This window comes from Haplochromis burtoni, unplaced genomic scaffold (genome assembly GCF_018398535.1).
Source record: "Haplochromis burtoni strain Fernald_Lab_line unplaced genomic scaffold, NCSU_Asbu1 Contig_43, whole genome shotgun sequence".
In the NCBI taxonomy this organism is placed as follows: Eukaryota; Metazoa; Chordata; class Actinopteri; order Cichliformes; family Cichlidae; genus Haplochromis; species Haplochromis burtoni.
In genome coordinates this window covers 27,925-45,364 of record NW_024582404.1, presented here as the reverse complement: position 1 = coordinate 45,364, position 17,440 = coordinate 27,925, and the positions used below count along the sequence as shown (strand labels likewise).

The 17,440-nt window shown below is 40.7% G+C and overlaps 1 protein-coding gene and 1 non-coding gene across 3 annotated transcripts in view; one reads left to right on the top strand and one right to left on the bottom strand.

Moving 5' to 3' along the window:
- Window positions 1-16,585, bottom strand: part of LOC102298207 (stromelysin-3) — a 35,157-nt gene extending 18,572 nt beyond the window's left edge. For both annotated transcript variants that reach the window (XR_006054308.1, XM_005948949.3), the window contains exons 1-2: window positions 16,307-16,585; window positions 1,535-1,755 (exon numbers count right to left, since the gene is read on the bottom strand). Coding sequence is in view for 1 of the 2 variants with exons in the window: in XM_005948949.3 (XP_005949011.1) it covers window positions 1,535-1,755; window positions 16,307-16,423 (338 nt within the window). In the remaining variant the exon portion in view is untranslated. The remainder of the gene's footprint in view (window positions 1-1,534; window positions 1,756-16,306) is intronic.
- Window positions 94-165, top strand: trnac-gca. The gene has a single exon. It is a non-coding gene; the product is annotated as a tRNA-Cys (tRNA).
- Window positions 16,586-17,440: the final 855 nt, after the last annotated feature.

Sequence of the window (17,440 nt, the reverse complement as noted above, 5' to 3'; positions counted from 1 at the left end):
AAAGAATGCAGCTTTAAAGCACAGCCACATCACCTTCACTTTTAAAGACTGGACCCTATGTCCATCTTCTGCAAACAGTCAAGACCATTCTGTGGGGGTATAGCTCAGTGGTAGAGCATTTGACTGCAGATCAAGAGGTCTCTGGTTCAAATCCGGATGCCCCCTGTTTAAAAAAGAACTATATGTTTAAATAAGGACTGTTCCTTGGAGCACCCCAAGGCTCACTGGGCCTTGTGTTCCCAACCTCTCCCCTAAACCATATGCTTGTGCCTTACTGTGTATATTACTTTAACTGGGAGACTCTCCCATTATCGTTTCCCAAATTGCACATGCTCAACTCCTCGTCTCCCAGTGGAGATGGGAACGAGGAAGTGAGTCAACACGAATTTAAGTAGACAAGACATCACTTTAAATTGATGTCCATTAATTAACTTAAAGTGATGACACTTGAAATGAGAACTAGGTTATTTTCTCAAAAACTTCTATATAACTCTGGAGCTGCTCATTTCAAAGAATGCAGCTGTAAGGCACAGCAACATCACCTTCACTTTCCAAGACTGGAACCTATGTCTAGCTTCTGCATAAGGTGACTGGCTGAGGGGGTGTAGCTCAGTGGTAGAGCATTTGAGTGCAGATCAAGAGGTCTCTGGTTCAAATCCAGGTGCCCCCTCTTTCCCAATTTACATGGGAGGTGTTGATGAATTCATTGCATTTTGTTTGCATGTAATTAGTCCTTTGGGTGTACAAGTAAGAGGGAGTAGGTTTCATTTGAAAGATCAGTGAAGTTCCTGTTTTTGAATGCTTTGCAACCAAAAAGTTGGGGTCCTGAGGTTTTTAAAAAATGAGCTAAAGGTACACAAGACATGAACTGTATAACGGTATAATGACACACAGTACTTTAACTTGAAAACAGGTTAATGTGTCATCACTTAAAAGCTGATGGAGGAAAACGTCACTGCAATGCATTTCTTAGTGATCACATTTATCCAGTGATGAAGTATTTTTATGCTGATGAAAGTGGACATCACCCACATCCATACAGTCATAGCTTTCTACTCCTTCACCACTTGAATGAATATCTTTTGGAAGAATGATGTTTCGAGATTTGGAGGATCAATACCAGGCTGCACTGAAGTGTTGTGATCATTGTCCAAACACTTTACTAAGACGCTACAATTCCTTTACTTTCTCAGTCTCTATATTTGGCTCATTGTTCCTAAATACTCCACCATACTCACCATCTAATCTCTAACTGCGTCCATCTGCTGTTCGGGTTTGAGAAAACAGTTTTTTTTCTCGTCTGAAAAAGCCGCCTGCTGAAGCAGAAAAACAATCGTATGTTCGTGCACCAAATGGTAACACTGCAGGACGCTTTTTCAGCTGCACATTTCGGATGAATCCCGTGGCTTACATCAGCACGGAGTTCTCTCGGGACTGTAGAAGTTCACGTTTTATTATTGTAAGCTTTATTTAGCTTTATTTATGATCAAACACAGCATATAGTTACAACACAGCTAAGGGCCCCAGTGTGTACCTATAGGTGAGGTCCGTCTTGTCCCAGCGTTGTCCATACAGGGTGTAGCGTCTCTGGCGGTATCGCCCCCGGTGCCGCCACTCTTCCTTGGTGGGGTAGTCCGGTACGCCACAGCGGGGATGGTTCAACGTGCTGTTTGTCAATGAGTATGGCTCTTCAACCAGTTCCTGAGTTTGAGGTGCTTTTGCTCTCTTCTTCAGCTCCTGAAAGTTTTCAGAGACCTGAAACAACAACGTGGTTTATTTAGACAATGTAATGCTTTCATAGGCAGGGACAACTCGGCATGTCTGTACGTGACCTTGTGGGTCAGTACTTAGTAGTTTGCTGTAGGCAGGGTTGGATCAGATTACTTTGAACATGTCAGTGAATACAAATTACTTGGCAGCTTTTTGTAAGTAGTAACTTAACCCACTGAACTAAAAGCAATCTGACACAATTACTTACCTAATCTGATTACATAGGCCTCACGGCAATATAGAGTTTGCATGAGCCCCAGTTTCTCCTGCAATTGATATCACAGCCCAACATACAAAATTGACCTTTAAGCTTATGTTTATTTTAGTTAAATGGAGCAATGCATATTAATTAACAGGGAGACTGAAGTCTGTCATGTAATTGCATCCAATTTGGCAATTATTTAGAATTGATGCATTAATAAGAGGCACAATTACACGAATAACAATATTTGATTGTTTCCAAACTACTGTTTCATATATCTGAAGAAAGAATTATCGGATGTTTGTTTAGTATGTGCTGCTTGATAACAGAAGACTGACTGCCCAGAAACACCAGAAACTTCCTCCAGATGTTATCAAAGACAAAAAAAGAAAAAAAATCTTGGCAACTAAAGTATAATGTCATTGCACTTCTAAAAATGTTGTGGTTGCAATAAACTTCAATTCAGTTTCACGACAAAATCAGCCACAGGGCAGGTTTTACTTTAACGTAAAGGCCAGTGCGGAAGTGAAAAAGATCTGCTTTGTTTTAACAGGAAGAGACCTTCAGCAGAACAAGGCCTCACTGAGATGACGGCAGCGGGAGGCCAGTTGTTAAGATGGTGCCTTTCCGATGACCCACTAGATAAGCCCGTATTTTTACAATTGCTGTTTTGTTTGCAGCTGTTTGTGAGATTAGTGAAGCCAGATATGATGTCATGGCGTTAGATGGAAATGCAGAAACATGACAGCTTAGATTAAGTGTGCTGTAGCTATGTGGTGGTCCCACACTGTGCTGCCCATGCTTGAACCAATCATTTTTAGCACGTGAAAGAACTGGTGACTTTTCAAACCTGACTCTTTAATCAGTGGAAAACCTACTCTACCTCCTGACCCACAGCTGCCCCCCTTTTAGGTTTCCATTTCTACTCAGTATTTAGTCAAAGAAGTATTTGCAAATCCCATTTGCGCAGTTCTCAAGTGCATGCAGGCAAACTCTCCCTGTGGAGAGCAACAGAGGCATGTGCTGAGATGCAATCTCAAAACCAGATTTTTAGAAATGCTCTGCATATATAGTCTTAAATTAAACTCTGATGGACGCACAGAAGAGGAAGTGTTGCTTTATTCTGATATCTACTGGCTTTATCAGAAGCCTTACAACATTTTTCATTGCCTCTGCAGGCAATCGCTAATGTTTCAGTCTGAATGACCTAAAGTTTGCTGTTAGAGGGTGAATGCTTGGCTCTGCACACACAGTTGTTGCTATAATATGTGCATCTTATCAGTTGTGAAGTTGCTACAAATTCACCAAAAGTTGTTATGATTCGTGGTGCAGGGAATGTGAATGTGTGAGGCTAACTGAGTGATAATCCAACTATAAGTTGACTATGATGACTTGGGACATAAAGTTAAAAAGAACAAAGAAGAAAAGAAGAAACAAGACAAAGAAAATAAGTAATAAGAAGGGAGAGAAGTAAAAACAAACTGCAGAAAGCCCTGAGGCAGAGGTCAATGTTCTCTGGATTTGAATCATCATCATTTTGAACCCCGAGGTTAATGACAGCATAACCTCATAATCAGGTCACTGAGTCATGTATTTTTCCTCAGTTTAAGAGCCAGTTGGTCTCAGAATGTCCCATTATCATTAATACCACCCTCCCCCCTGTTAGATCAAGAGGAAATGCCTCTGCTTATTTCCACAGAAGCAAATTACAGAGCGGATCTATCCCATCTGCACCTCCTCATCTCACTCTGTCCTCAGCCTAAAGCAAAACTGCATCTGCAGCTCTGCAGTTGCAGGGAACAGTTGGGTGTACTCATCCTATCACAAAATGATGTGCATTTCCTTTTCCGGTGCCACTCAGAAAAACCTGTGGGAAAAGACACTATCGATATACGTGCAGATGAAACAAATTACCTCCATTATCAGTGCCCGTGAATCTTCCCACAGGCCAGTGCAGCTCCGACATTTGCGGATATTGTCCTTTTATGAAATAATGAAGCATGCATGGATGGATGCATCTTCCCTTTGAGCACTAGTTCTCCTTGGCATTTAGGAATTAGCATTTGGTTATCAGTTTACATGCTTGTGGGATGTTTCAAGATGAGACTTTTGCTGCACAATTTATATAAAAAGTGGGAGATCTGTAGGTTTTTAAGACTCATTGTTAGTTTAAAAACAGTTTAAAATATGTGTTACGTTTGTTGGTGCTCAGACTAAACATGGCCCAAATTCAAAATGATAAGGTCAATTTAACACAAGACTCAGATTGCCCTAAATCTTCAGTTTCATGCAGTTTTTTCTACTCTTTGATCTGAATTATGTCACAGGAAAGGGATATTGCTAATATAGTCATCTCTGCCACAATGGCTCCACCTACCTGCTGTTTATTAAACTTTATGCTTTAGGCAGCCAATCAGAAGACCCAGAACCTGCGGCAGGTGGAGACCAGGCTTAAGTGTTGCTATGCTAAGCTCACTGAGTCTGCAAAAGAGAACAAGGGCCAAACTGCAGTTAAAGCAGTGGAGTTTGAATATGTCTTCAGGAAGAGAAACTCAATGAAGAGACAGCAATCTGTGTGAGGCTACCCGTACTCCTGTCTCAGAAAGTGGAACTGCTATGCTTTGCTCCTAGACTCACTGCACTTGGTTGCACATCTTCACTCTTAACCTGCTGTTTGGACCTTGGTTTTTTGATCTGCTCTGGTTCCTTTGCGGTCTTTCCAGCTTTGCTGTTTTAATTCTTCTTCTCATTGGTGTCCTTCTGAGGGTTTCTGGTTCCTGCCTCCTCTAATGCTGTTGTCCTCTTTCACGGCCGTGAGAATGTGCAACCCAGCAGAGCACTGCACTGAGGTAACCTTGACCTCAAACACAGATAGACTTCAGCTGGGTGTGTTGGTGGTTACTGTCACCATTCATGGCTATGTTTTTTGGGAATTTGTGGCTTAAAGGAAGGGCGAGAGGAGCTAACAAACGCCATTTTGAGACTGGGGATGAACTGAGGGGTGAACCAAGATAAATATAATAATAATACACGTTCTGACAATTGGGCCATGTTCATTAATATGACAATAAACCATTTTATATGACAGAAAAGACAGAAAGGAAAAGCATAAAAAAGTTCTCCTTAAGAGTTTTCACCACTGACAGAGGAAATAAATCAAACATGAAGCATTAAACCTGCTTAAATTAAATGCTTCATTATGACTGAGGATTTTGCAGTTATAGCCACAGAAAGAAGACGCTAATTATTTACACTTAAGGTGCAGGATAATGAAACAAAGCTATCCAGTGAATGGGTTCTGCAAAACTTTATGTCACCTGATTGCAAAATTAAAAGGCCAAAATGTATTTCAACCCGTCGTGCATCATTACTTTGACGTTACAGAGGTTTTGCAGTGCTGACAGAAAGCCAGGTCTAACCTTTACTATATCAAAAGCCCAACATGAATTCCCATTAAAGCCACACAACCTGTAAAAGCAAAATAATTAAACGAAGAATGCTTATCTGAGTACGGTCACAGTGGTGCATGTGCTGTGCTTAAATGAGCCTGACTCGCTCGGCTCTGCAGGACTCTACTGTGTCGCTGTTAGGTAGGTTATGGGGAACAAAACCCAGCAGGATTTGTGGAATGTGCTCCAGACTGCAGAAACGCAGTGACTGATGGATCTGGATTGCAGAATAAACACTACGCATACACGGCCCTCCACCTCCCGGGTTTCACTTTGTTTAAAGGAGATTTCAGCTGCTTGTTTTGTTGCAGAAAGCCCTTATTCGTGTTCGGGGGAATGTTTCTACTCATGTCCTGCAGCTTTTCTTTAAATGGCTTGTTAGTGTTGTTACGACTGAACAAAAAGGCCTTTTAAACAGAGTCCCCCCCCCCATGAGATTTCGAAGGCAGCCTTGGAAAGCTTACACCTTGTTCGGCTTCTTTCTGCTCTTCCTTGAGCACCAGTCTGATGCGAGCTTTCTGTCTCTGCGCTATTATCTGCCTTCCTGCAGTTCATACTGACAACAAAAACTTCAGATAAACAACAAAACCCTTATCACGATACGATGTGTTCTGAAACTTATCTATCTAATGGCTGCTGATCTTAAACTGGAGGAAAACATTACAAGCACAGAACATATCTTACTTGGCAAAGCCTGTGAGTTCATGTTCATTTAGTTCAATTACAGATTATGCAAAATGTATCACATATTTTTTTTATCATGGCTTTGAGGTTTTGTTTTCATTTTTTTGGTCATTCTGTTGCACTTTTGATGTTTCACTTCCTCTCTGCCAGTTCGCCTCAAGCAGAAACAGTAAAACAGTACAGCTGGTAAGTGCCAAAAAGTGCAGTTCCTCTAACGGCCACTTGAGGCTGTCTCCACAAGTGAGTCAATCGCCACAGATTCCCATGTTAACATGTCCAACTTTTATCTGTGCAAGTGATAATTACAAGCACAATGCAGCAACGCAGACAGATAAAAACTCAATTTAAAAACACCTTTTCATCATCATAAGAGGTCATGGCCTGTTCTAACCTTTAGGCAGCACTGGGGCAATGTCTTCTGTGCAAACCATCCCCAAGCCTCACATAGGCTAACTTAAAAACCCCCCAAAAAACTTTAAAGGTATTTTGTGATATAAGTTACAATCTTTGCCTGGTTGTTTTTCCACCCCTGGTCGTTATCATCTCAGGTGTTTGAACATAATAACTATAGCTGTTTTGCTGACAGGACAACACGAAGCCTCTGTGGTTTGTGTTGATGACGGGGATTTGAACTGTGAATCACCTGGACACCAGCCAACCCCGGGCTCTAAACGAGACAGTTTAGACTGAAGCTGCCCCCCACCTGATCCCAATCACATCAGTGCTGAGGTGAGCGAGTGTCGGCTTTCAGGGTCGTAAAACTATACCTGGCGCTGGGTACACGGGGTTGGGGTGTGGGGGGCACTGCTTGGTCATTTCAAAGAAATCCTGTTGAAGACTAAGCCTCCCCAGCTGTGTGTCAAATGGACTGTTTGACCCGCGTGACCCCGCAGTCATAAATGTGCCTGATTCCTAACAGGTTCACTGACGTTCAAGGTTAAACCCAAGAACAGGGATTATCTTCACCTAAATGTGTTTTAGTTTGTACTCGAGATAATATCTTAGCCGATGTCGTTGATGAAATGCAGTGAAACAGAATCTGAGGTATTATTTTTCCCAGTTAGAAAACAAGCTGATGGATTTTTAATCTTCAGCAGATAAAAAGTTAATTTCAGACTCCGAGTGCAGCTCCAAACAGCATATATTTAACCTAAAAGAAGAATCTTTGGAAAACAATGAGTTTTTTGGGGGTATATTTTAGGATAAACGTGTTCTGTCTTACCAACATTTTAGGTTGAGCTCAGTTATATGAAAGACCGCTTTGTTTGATGCCACCTCCACAACTTTGCTGATGAGACTTGGATGTTGCAGGTGTGCACACACAGACAATGGAAATCCTGTCAGGAGAGTGTGTGATGATGTTTGAGAAAGAAATGAAAAACTACCTTCAGGACAATTAATCTGTCACTTTCTGCTGAGAATGCAAGTTAGCGATGAGACACGAAATCTCCAAAAAGCCCGAAGGTGCTCACTCACGCTGAGAGCATGTGGAGGGGGTGTGCGATGGTGGCGGCGAAGGGGGTCATCCGTTACATGCACGGACACATCTAGCTTCTGGTTACAGTGTTGACAAGTTCTGCAAGAAGCAGTGCAGGAGATCTGCGAGTGGTATTTAGAGAGCACAGAGAGACAAGTCTGGGCACGGTGCGTCTGAAGAGCGTCTCCAGTCTGACAACAAATCCACCACAACCCCCCGCCGGGTCACTGATGTGACAGAGAACCTCCAGGGAGATGGTTTCCACTCGTTTGAAGAAGAAAAACACTTTCATCCACAGCACATCTTCACACGAGCAGAGAGGTCCCTCAGTTAATATGTTACAGACATTTGGGAAAGCTGTTAGTGAAAGCACATGCAACTACTTCTGGAGTAGTTATTCCAACTTCACATTTTTTAACTGAAGAAGGAAATCACCAGAGGAATGTACCTGTGATGACTTTAGTTTATATGTTTATACTTCAGCTTTTTGTGAATGTTTAATGACTGGTTTAACTTAAAATTTTAAAGCCAGGTTTCTGCTGGGCCACTGACATTCCTTAGTGTCCTTTTGTATAGTCTTTGACAGACACAGAGCATAGACACTGATCGAAGGAGAGTTCCTATTATAAATTTAACTCTTTTGTTCAATTTCATACTATTTATATAATTATTTCACCATCACAGCAGACAAAACCTTTCAAACGCTAACAAACACAGCTGGAGTCAAGAAATGCACCTCTAAAATACTGAATAAAAGTCTAACACAGTAAAAATGTTACAATTACCAACCAAAAAAGCACAAACGTAGATACTCACTCACTTTTCTCTGCATCTGAACCACACTCCATAATACCATGAAAAATATACTATTTTATGCCTAATTTAATTGTGTTATCGCTGGCATTTTTCAGATTCAGCTAAAGAAATGGGGGGAAATGTGTTCTTGTGTTGAGTTGTTATAACAAAGTGCTAAAAGATACTATTTGAAATTGTTACTTTGCTCAGTCGTCTGTTATTGGAAGACACAACATTATTTCATCACTTAAATTCGGTGTCTTTTTATGCTTCGATGATTTATAGTCAGAGTTTAGGACAGCCAGTCTCCTTGGAAGCAAAATATAAAGAAATAAGGAGTGGCTCAAGATTTACTGTATATATTTGCCAGATTTGTTAACTGTAGTTTTAGGATAGACATTGTTTTTATTAAAAAATGCATCTGGGGGAGATTCTTCTGAAAAAGTCACATTTTTATAGACCCTTTGCTTCAGTACAGCAGAGTGAATTACGTCCACACAACATGTGTTTTGAATAAGGACCGTAGAAAATCTATAACTGCAGCTTAAGTATAAAGGAAATTGGCTACATAAAACAAGGAAATTATAAAATTTGATATGAAAACATCTTCTTGAAACTCAGAGAGTAGCACAGACTGGTGAAAAAGGAAAAAGGACCCCAGGGTGAAAAAAAAAAGTTTCAAAGAGGCGACAGGTGATGCTGCCAGTGCTTCAAACAATGGTCTTTTTTATGGCAGAAAAACAAGAAGTGTAAAGATTTTTTCATCAACATGATATCTGAGTATCCAAAAGAAACGGTCTAAACCTAATCCGGATAACAGGAAGTAAGTCATAAGTGAGTGTTTACTTGAGGAGACAGATAAGGATTCAATTTGAAGGGTGTGCTCTTACTGAAACAACGGGGAAAAGGATTGCTTACAGTAGGAGAACATTTATTGTACTAGATGGGGGGTGGGGGTGCGGATGGTGGGAGTATAACAATTTTTCATCAAGAAATACTTTGTTGTCTTCCTTCTTACTTCGTTAATCCAATTTATCTTCTGATGATCAGAAACACCCGGCAGTTGAAGGTGATACAAACCATCTGGGCATCTGCTTGAATCTCTTATCTTTCCTGTCAAGAAAAAAACCCAAAAGGCTTCCTCATATGACCTCAGACTCGCAGATCTCCTGTTCACCTGGCCGCAGGATGATTTCACTGCTGATTGTGATTATTAATTAGAGAAAAACCCCAGGAGAGCCAACTACCAGGAAAATCAGCTGGCTTTTCTTTAAGGTTACTGTGGTGTGATTTGCTATTCGGCTTTTAGAGAAAAGTAAACGACACAAGCAAGACGTGCCAGAGTTAAAGTGAGGACATCAGGTACAAGGCTTCAACATCTGGACTATAGTTTGAACAGGATTTCTTTCCAGAGAAGGGAAAAATCCTGCAGCAAGGCACCAAACTTCCTGTTTAAAGGGGGTTCTTCTGCCCCGCTGTTGCCAAGTGCATGCACACTGGCTGTTGCTGATCTTGCTCTGATACTGTTTCTAACTTTTGTTGTGTAAATAAATTTTAACTGAGCATTGCTGTAAGCTACAGAAACACCTCACACGTACGGCAAAGCAGGGCCAAACACAACATGTGTGCAGTCTAACTGAACTTAAACGATAACATTAAAGAGTCCTGGATGTCCAATAAGCAGTGGCCTTTTCAGTAGCTATGCTGTGCTACCTGAATTCGTTTCCTTACCTGTTTCTGAGCTGCTGTGGGTTAAAAATCTTTAAAATCTTTGTTATGCCTTTCAGCCTTCAATCTTCTCCCCCTCTTTTCTAGCTAGATGCTACTACTACTGCTCTTCAAGCTTCTATAATTTGGCTCATAGACAGTAGAAAAGATGCACGTAGCCTACAGACCTGAAAAGTGAAGCCAATAGGGAAGGGCATGACAACTTTTTTACCAGCCAGCGGGGGGCATCACCTTTCATTGAGACATGACTCCAGCTCATGTGATCCATGAGCTCTGTAAACTCTTCCCTGACGACTGTGGTCACTTTTTTTGCCATTTCACAAATCACAAATTATTAGCCAATGAGCACATGCAGTGCCCTGTTTCTCGCCCCTCGCTCATCACATCTGGTTTCAAAACACCAAGATGGCGACTGCAAAAATGCTGTGCTCAAGGCTTCACAATTACAGAACTTCACCACCGACTGATGTTCAGCCTGCATCAGTCACGACTACTTGGTGTACAGAACAAACAGCAAATCTGGCACCAGAAGGTGTTTAACTCTTGAGAAGAACGTATGCGCTGTGTCTAACAGATGTGATTGATTGGTCACGTTCCTACCACAGATTAATCAGGCTCAAGTTTTATTGGGGACTGGACCAGTAAAATCCAAATATTGTTCAACAGATTTGTTTTTACAGTAACGCAGTTTGAGCTTTAGCACCAACCTGAAACGCTGCATGCCAATACTAACAAGTGGGTGACATCACTATATACAGTCGCTATATATACTTTTATATGTAGCCTATGCACTCATAACCTTTTTGGGTGCATGAGCAGTGCTGCTTGAACTGTGTAAATTGAGTTTTCAGTTGTTCTTTATTTAGTTTAAGACAACAAAACAGGTGAGACCTGCTCCTAAAACACCCGAGACAGAAATCCATAAATCCATCTTAGAGTCTTAAAGACTTTATTATGAATACTTTATAAGTGAGAATCAACAGATTTTTCCCACATTACAATATTATTGCAACGCTTCCCTCTATTATTGCGATTTTTAATATATTCTCACATGCTGAGTGCATTATGGTGAATTACTGCTTAATCACATTTTTTCAACTGCAAATTATGTCCTCAAAGTAAAACTTTGTCTTTATCTGTTTTATCTAATAAGATAAAGTTATCAGATTTCAGTTATTTTTTTCACTAACGCCTAAAGACTAAAGATGGAGTCTGTCTGAAATCAGTCTGTGATTACATTATGTTTTGATGCCTCGCTGAATTTGTAGATTTCCTCACTTAGAAACAAATAAATAATCTCTAATTTCATTTAGTTCTAGTTTATTTTGAACCAAGACGAACAAAATATCAACCAAAAATCCATAAATAACACATTATATAAAAGTTCTGAACTGATTTGGGTGTCATTTTGTGACATACGTATTTGATGCCCTAGAATTCAGCCAGAACTCCGACTCCCAGAATTCTGTGTTGGAGGTTTTTCCGTTGAGCCGATTTAATGTAGATTTGCTAACATTAACTCATAAATTTGATGAATGAAATGAACCCTCTTATTCATAGTAATCCCAGAATATTTTAATAAAATAATGATAATTGGTGTTCCTGTATTGCCACTCAAAATATCACGATACCATTGCTATATCGATTTTTTCCCCCAACCCTTTCCATAAAATGTTTGCCTCGAGGCATGCTGGTTAGGTTACAGCCTCGATGTCATCCAGCTTTCTTGCATCTACACTTGCATCTAACCAGAAACTGCTGCAGGTGAGCAACTGGTTCATGTGCCGCTATGACGAGCTCACCAAGGATGCAAAGTGAAACTACCTCCTGCAGCAACAGTCCAAGAGTATGGAGTCAGACCTTGCGTGTGCACACCTACTGCCCCACTACAGACACAAATACAGTGTAATTCTCTGGGAGACATTGCATTCAGTCAGTAGAGTAACCTGAACTGGAAATATAAAGGTCTGATACCCTCCACCTCCTCTCACCTTATCAGTAAAGGATTCAGAATGAGGCTCCTCCTCTTAAATAACAAGTTTTTAAGTGTATCCCCGTCCTGTGGTGTCTCATTCGACAATTTCAGCCCGCTGCAGCTGTGACCCAGATCCGCTTGATGGGAACCTAGGCTGGCTCTGATGTCACCATTGCTCTCACGGTTCCCCGGCCAATCCCTTTGCTTGAATGGCATCAACGTGATGGAAAAAAACAGACCGGGAAAACCAAGGGGCACTCTGGTTTTACTGACAAAAGCGAAATGCAAACAGTTAGCTCTTACGGCCCCCTTACCCCAGAGAAAACAGGCGCTATGTATCCCACTGCCCTGAATGCCACAGACACACGGGCCTGCCCGGGCTTGTGTGATCGCTCACTCTGTTGTCAAAAAACAGAGAAAGAGAGAAAAAAGTGACAACACTGCAGATTACAGTTTCCGGTGAAATGACCAGGAGTCATAAAAGCATTTTCGCCACAGGTGCAACATAGTTCTGACAATGTGTTGCTAGTATAGCAATATTTCTTCACACCGTGACAATGTGTCATAACAACACTGCAGTGATCTGATGTCTGATTACTTTAAATTAAAAAAGAGGAAAGAAGTGAAAGAATGTGGAAAACAATATGTGAAATTATTCAAAACAACGGAAGCACAACAGCAGGTTAACATGTCAGGCTGTGATCAGCTGACCAATGCTGCTAGCTCAATATTCACTGCTCTTTGTGGATTTAGCCAGCTATACTTTACTCTGCCTACCACCAGTGGGCAACGGGTGAAGTGTTTTGCCCAAGCACAATGTCCGAGCTTGTCCAAGCCAGGGCTTGAACCGGCAACCTTCTGATTACAAGGCGAACTCCCAACTCTTGAGCCACGATCGCCCTGGTATTGTGTCAGTGATAAGTTTCAGCAGATATCCAAAGCCTATGAATCATGTTGAACCTGAAAAAGTCTGACTGGTACGTGGTATCACTAAATTAAGGATTATTTTGAACTGTCAATCATGCTAAGCTACTCTACAAACAGTCTAAAAAATATAAAAAAATATACAGACCTGGAAATAAGTAAAGTATGTTCCTGTCTTTGCAAACTGGGGTCAGACAAATGCACCGTGTTACAGACCCTAGTCTCCACCATTGATTATTCTTCACGTAAATCATCACCGGAGTTAAAATGTGTGACAAAGCATAAAAAAACAAAAAGAAAAAATGAAAACAAATTCCGAGCAGCGAGACTTCTTTATAGGATGTTGTCACCTCAATGCTGAATCATCTCTCGTCTTATAATTTGACACGGCATTGAGGGTCAAACAAGCTACACAAAGCCCCGCATCTGTGATAGTCACAGAAGCATCTAGAGAAGTATTTCATAGCAAAACATGTTCATTTTCAACTTTGTGTTATCAAACAAACCATAGAGTGCTTTGAAGAATCAGATTCTATAATGGAAGAAAATACAATGCTTTATAGCACTGACTGATTAGGAATGGGGCTTGGATAGCAAGTTAGCAGTAACACGCAGTCAGTAACAAAGATATGCATAACCCAGACCCAGACCCCACACTTTGAGCTGTAATCAGGTCCTGCTGAACCGTCCTCTTTACATCATCCTAAATGTCTCCTGTAATTCAGTGGGAGAAAAGTGTGGCTAAAGAACTTGCCTCTACCAGTGAGAGGAAGTTACCATAAAGTAGAGCAGACATCAGATCATGGATACCAGCTCTCCTGTCTTATACAATACTGCTCCACTGCTTAAATAAAAAAAATCTTGTTTACTATTAAGAAAACTAGAAAAGAAATACTGGGTATCTTCTATTATTGTAAGCAGATTCATGTTATCTTAATTTTTCACTTGAATTCTTGATTTTTACTGCACCCTAAACAGCCATTAGAAAGTTACTTCTTGCTTTAACTTAAAATATTGAATGTTGAAAATGCTTAAAGATTATATGATTATATGTTTAGACTAGTTTCCAGTTGTGTAGCAATGAACGTATTCTGTCTGCTTGTTGCAAAAAGTACTCAGATTGTATAGAAATCGATGAAGAATTGGACCCTACTCTTTACTTGCTGATGGTATTTGCTGATATCGCTGTTAGTATTTGTGACAGCTGAAAATGGAAAGTTTTATGTAAAAAAAAAGAGCCGGGAGAAACACCATTCAAACATATAATGAGCTGATGTTGCATAGTTTGTCCACCAGAGGGCACTCTGCAACTTCCCTGTGTTTGGACTGGCACAAACACAGTAACCAGCTGCCCTGAGCCGAGTCAGGCAGAGTGTTAATGGGTAATCTTGTTGTAAAAATAAAACATTATTTTTAAGCTGCATTGTCATACAATTTCATTTATTTAATTCTTAAATAACTACACATAACAGATATGAGTGAAATCTGTTTATGTTGTGCGTGCCTGAAAAATATCACTTCCTGGTAATAAATAAAAGGCCCTCATTCTAAGGATAAATATTAGGGAGAGGACGTGCTACCAGTGTAGTTATCAAGAGCTCAGTCGGAGTTACAGGCAATTGGAAACCAATGACAACATATTTATAAATGCTGTATTCCAACCATACCAGTAAATCATGCCAGGGCAGCAGTCACTGGCACGCGTCCTGAAGACTCGTACAACAAAGTGTATGAACCTGCTACCAAACTAGCTTGCTGTTATGGTAGACCAGTCCTGGCATGTTCTCACCTGATCAAGGACCTGGTGTTAGCTTGGATTAAGACCTTTACAGGAATAGCTTTCCCTGCTTTAAAGTTCAAAACTCGCCATTGCATTTCTCATGAAACAATTGGTTGTTATTTCCCAGCTGACAGATACACTTGCCTTAAAGTATTCTTATTTCTCTGGAAATCTCTTGTCAGGAAATCTTTACATCTTGTGCTGTGCAACTTTTGTCCAAATTGCACTGTGTGTAAAACATAATGCACATTATTTACTCTACACATCAGTATCTGAAAATAGGTTAAAAAATTCTTGTTAACTTGTAATCAGAAGAATGTAATCATTATTCCGGGTAAGGATTACGTTCTTCTCTGTAACTGCATATGCTAGCTGCCAGATTGTTTTGATAAAATGCGTTTTTGCTGTATACCTATAAACAGGACATTCCTTAGAACAAGCATCCGTGTTAAACAGGCCTTCACTGAGTAAATAACAGTTAAATAATCTAGAAAGGAGTCACGTGATGCAGGAGGAGCCGTGTAAGCAAAAACACAGATTAAAGGAGTAGTAAACATAGCTGAATCTTAAATTACAATGCTAGAATAAATAGTTACATTAAACAACACTGCAGCATGTGGTCAAGTCCCCCATAATGGCAACAGACCAAACAACTGCTAAATTAGAAAAGCCACCACAGCACATGACAATGACAGAAAGACGCCATCATGCCGGGGCCATATGGAGGACCCCTCACTTTTATGGTGTTGTTGACAAAATGCCTTTAAGAGCTGTTATTACAGCTTCCTGCCCTGCAGACAGACTGCAGGAACCCTGCAACCTTTATTTTCTCTCTCCATCCTCCCAAACCATCAGATCCTCATTACATCCGAGTCAAAACCAAAACACTCTGCTGTCACCCTGCGTGCATGCAATGCAGAAGACGTCAGGTTTGGCTGCAGTCACGCTCGTGGATGCTGCTGCTGAGCAGACAAAAAGTAAACAGTGATGATAGTAATTTCTTCAAAGTAAGAGCAGCTCTCGGGCTAATTACAGTGACAGGTCAACTGCTGTGCGCCCCTAAAATAGCCATTTTCTTAATTACAACACAAAGGTCATTGGTCGTGATGATTGAAAGCCACGCGCGTGCACGTGCGAGCACTTTTGCAGCTGGAGAAACACGTAAGAAAACCTGGAAGTAATTTCAAGTCAAGCCGTTTTTATGCACCAATTAATAGCGTGTTTATTCTGGAGCAGACTCTAAAGTCTGCACGGTAAAGCGGACTATTGTGCACGACTGCGTGCACATGTGTCCGTGTGTGTTTTAGGGGGCGTTGGGGCCGATTGTAGCAGCAGAAAGAATGAAGAAAGCAAACACTGCACAGTCCTTCAAAATGAAAAGCAACAAGTCACGTTTGATACGTGCAACAGTGTCAGAGCTGAACCACTCATTCAAAGTTTACAAACTTCTGCAAAAGCACGGATGCTTCAACTCGGCGACAAGTTACAAAAATGGGGAAAAAACAGGCGTGCTCCAACTCACCGGTGCCTCTTTGTACCTGCTGGACCCCCGCGCTGGAAGACAAAGCATGACCTGTAAGTACTGCAGCGCAAAAACACAGCAGCACACGACCAGAGAAGTCCGCATCATTGCAGCCATCGGAGCCGTGGTGGTGGTGGTGCACAGGAGAGCTGTTTTGCGCAGTGCAGAGCCCGGAGTCACACCGCTGCAGGATCTGGGGCAACTTATATAGACAGATTTCTTTGTTCTCAGTTTTTTTTTTCTCCAGATAGACTTTCTTTTTTTCTTCTTCTTCTTTTTTCTACAGCCCCGGGCTGATAATACCACCCGCTACCATGTGACTCGTAACCCTTTCACTGCCACGCCTGTCAACGCAAAACAGATGATGTTGATGGCTTTGGGATTTTCACCCACCTGTTATTTTTTATTTATTTATTTCAGAGACAAGATTAAGTTTAACCCAGGATTAAGTTTAAGAGGGGAAAGTGCATGAACTATAAACTCAAACACATGTACAGCGGAACTATTCAGTACTTTTAGAAAAAATGCAATGCGATTATTCTGAAAACAAGATGAAATAAGAGTGAGTGGGAGAATTTTTTTAAAAACTTAATTTCCATAATCACGCAGGTAGCATGTAATCGGCTCTGTCTGTCTGTTTGTTTGTTCGCAGTTAACACTTTTCAAGATATCATTTTTAAATTCTGTGTGATGGTAAAAACCAAAAACAGCCAGAGCTGATTTATTCTTCCTGAAAATATGTTCAAGGTCAAAGTCAAAGTGATCTACAGCAAATGTGAAAAATCAATAATCTCACTTTTTAAACATTATCCTCAAACTTCACATCAGTATACTATTGAGTCATATACCATATGGAGAAAACTGTACAGCACACTTTTTATTAAAAAAAAAAAAAAAGACCTACAAGATCACACTGGCGCCATAAAGTTGGCAAATTCACACAATGCATGAATGTATCTCCAAACCTCATTTACGTTACAGCTTATAGAACCAAAGTTTTCAGCCAATTTGGCTCCGACCATATGTGCAAAGATAATAAAATAAAACATTTCAATATGTAATTCTTCAGTGTCACGGGTCAAAGGTCAGGGTCAGGTGAATTAGGAAAAAGCTTTAGTTTCCATTGGATGATGC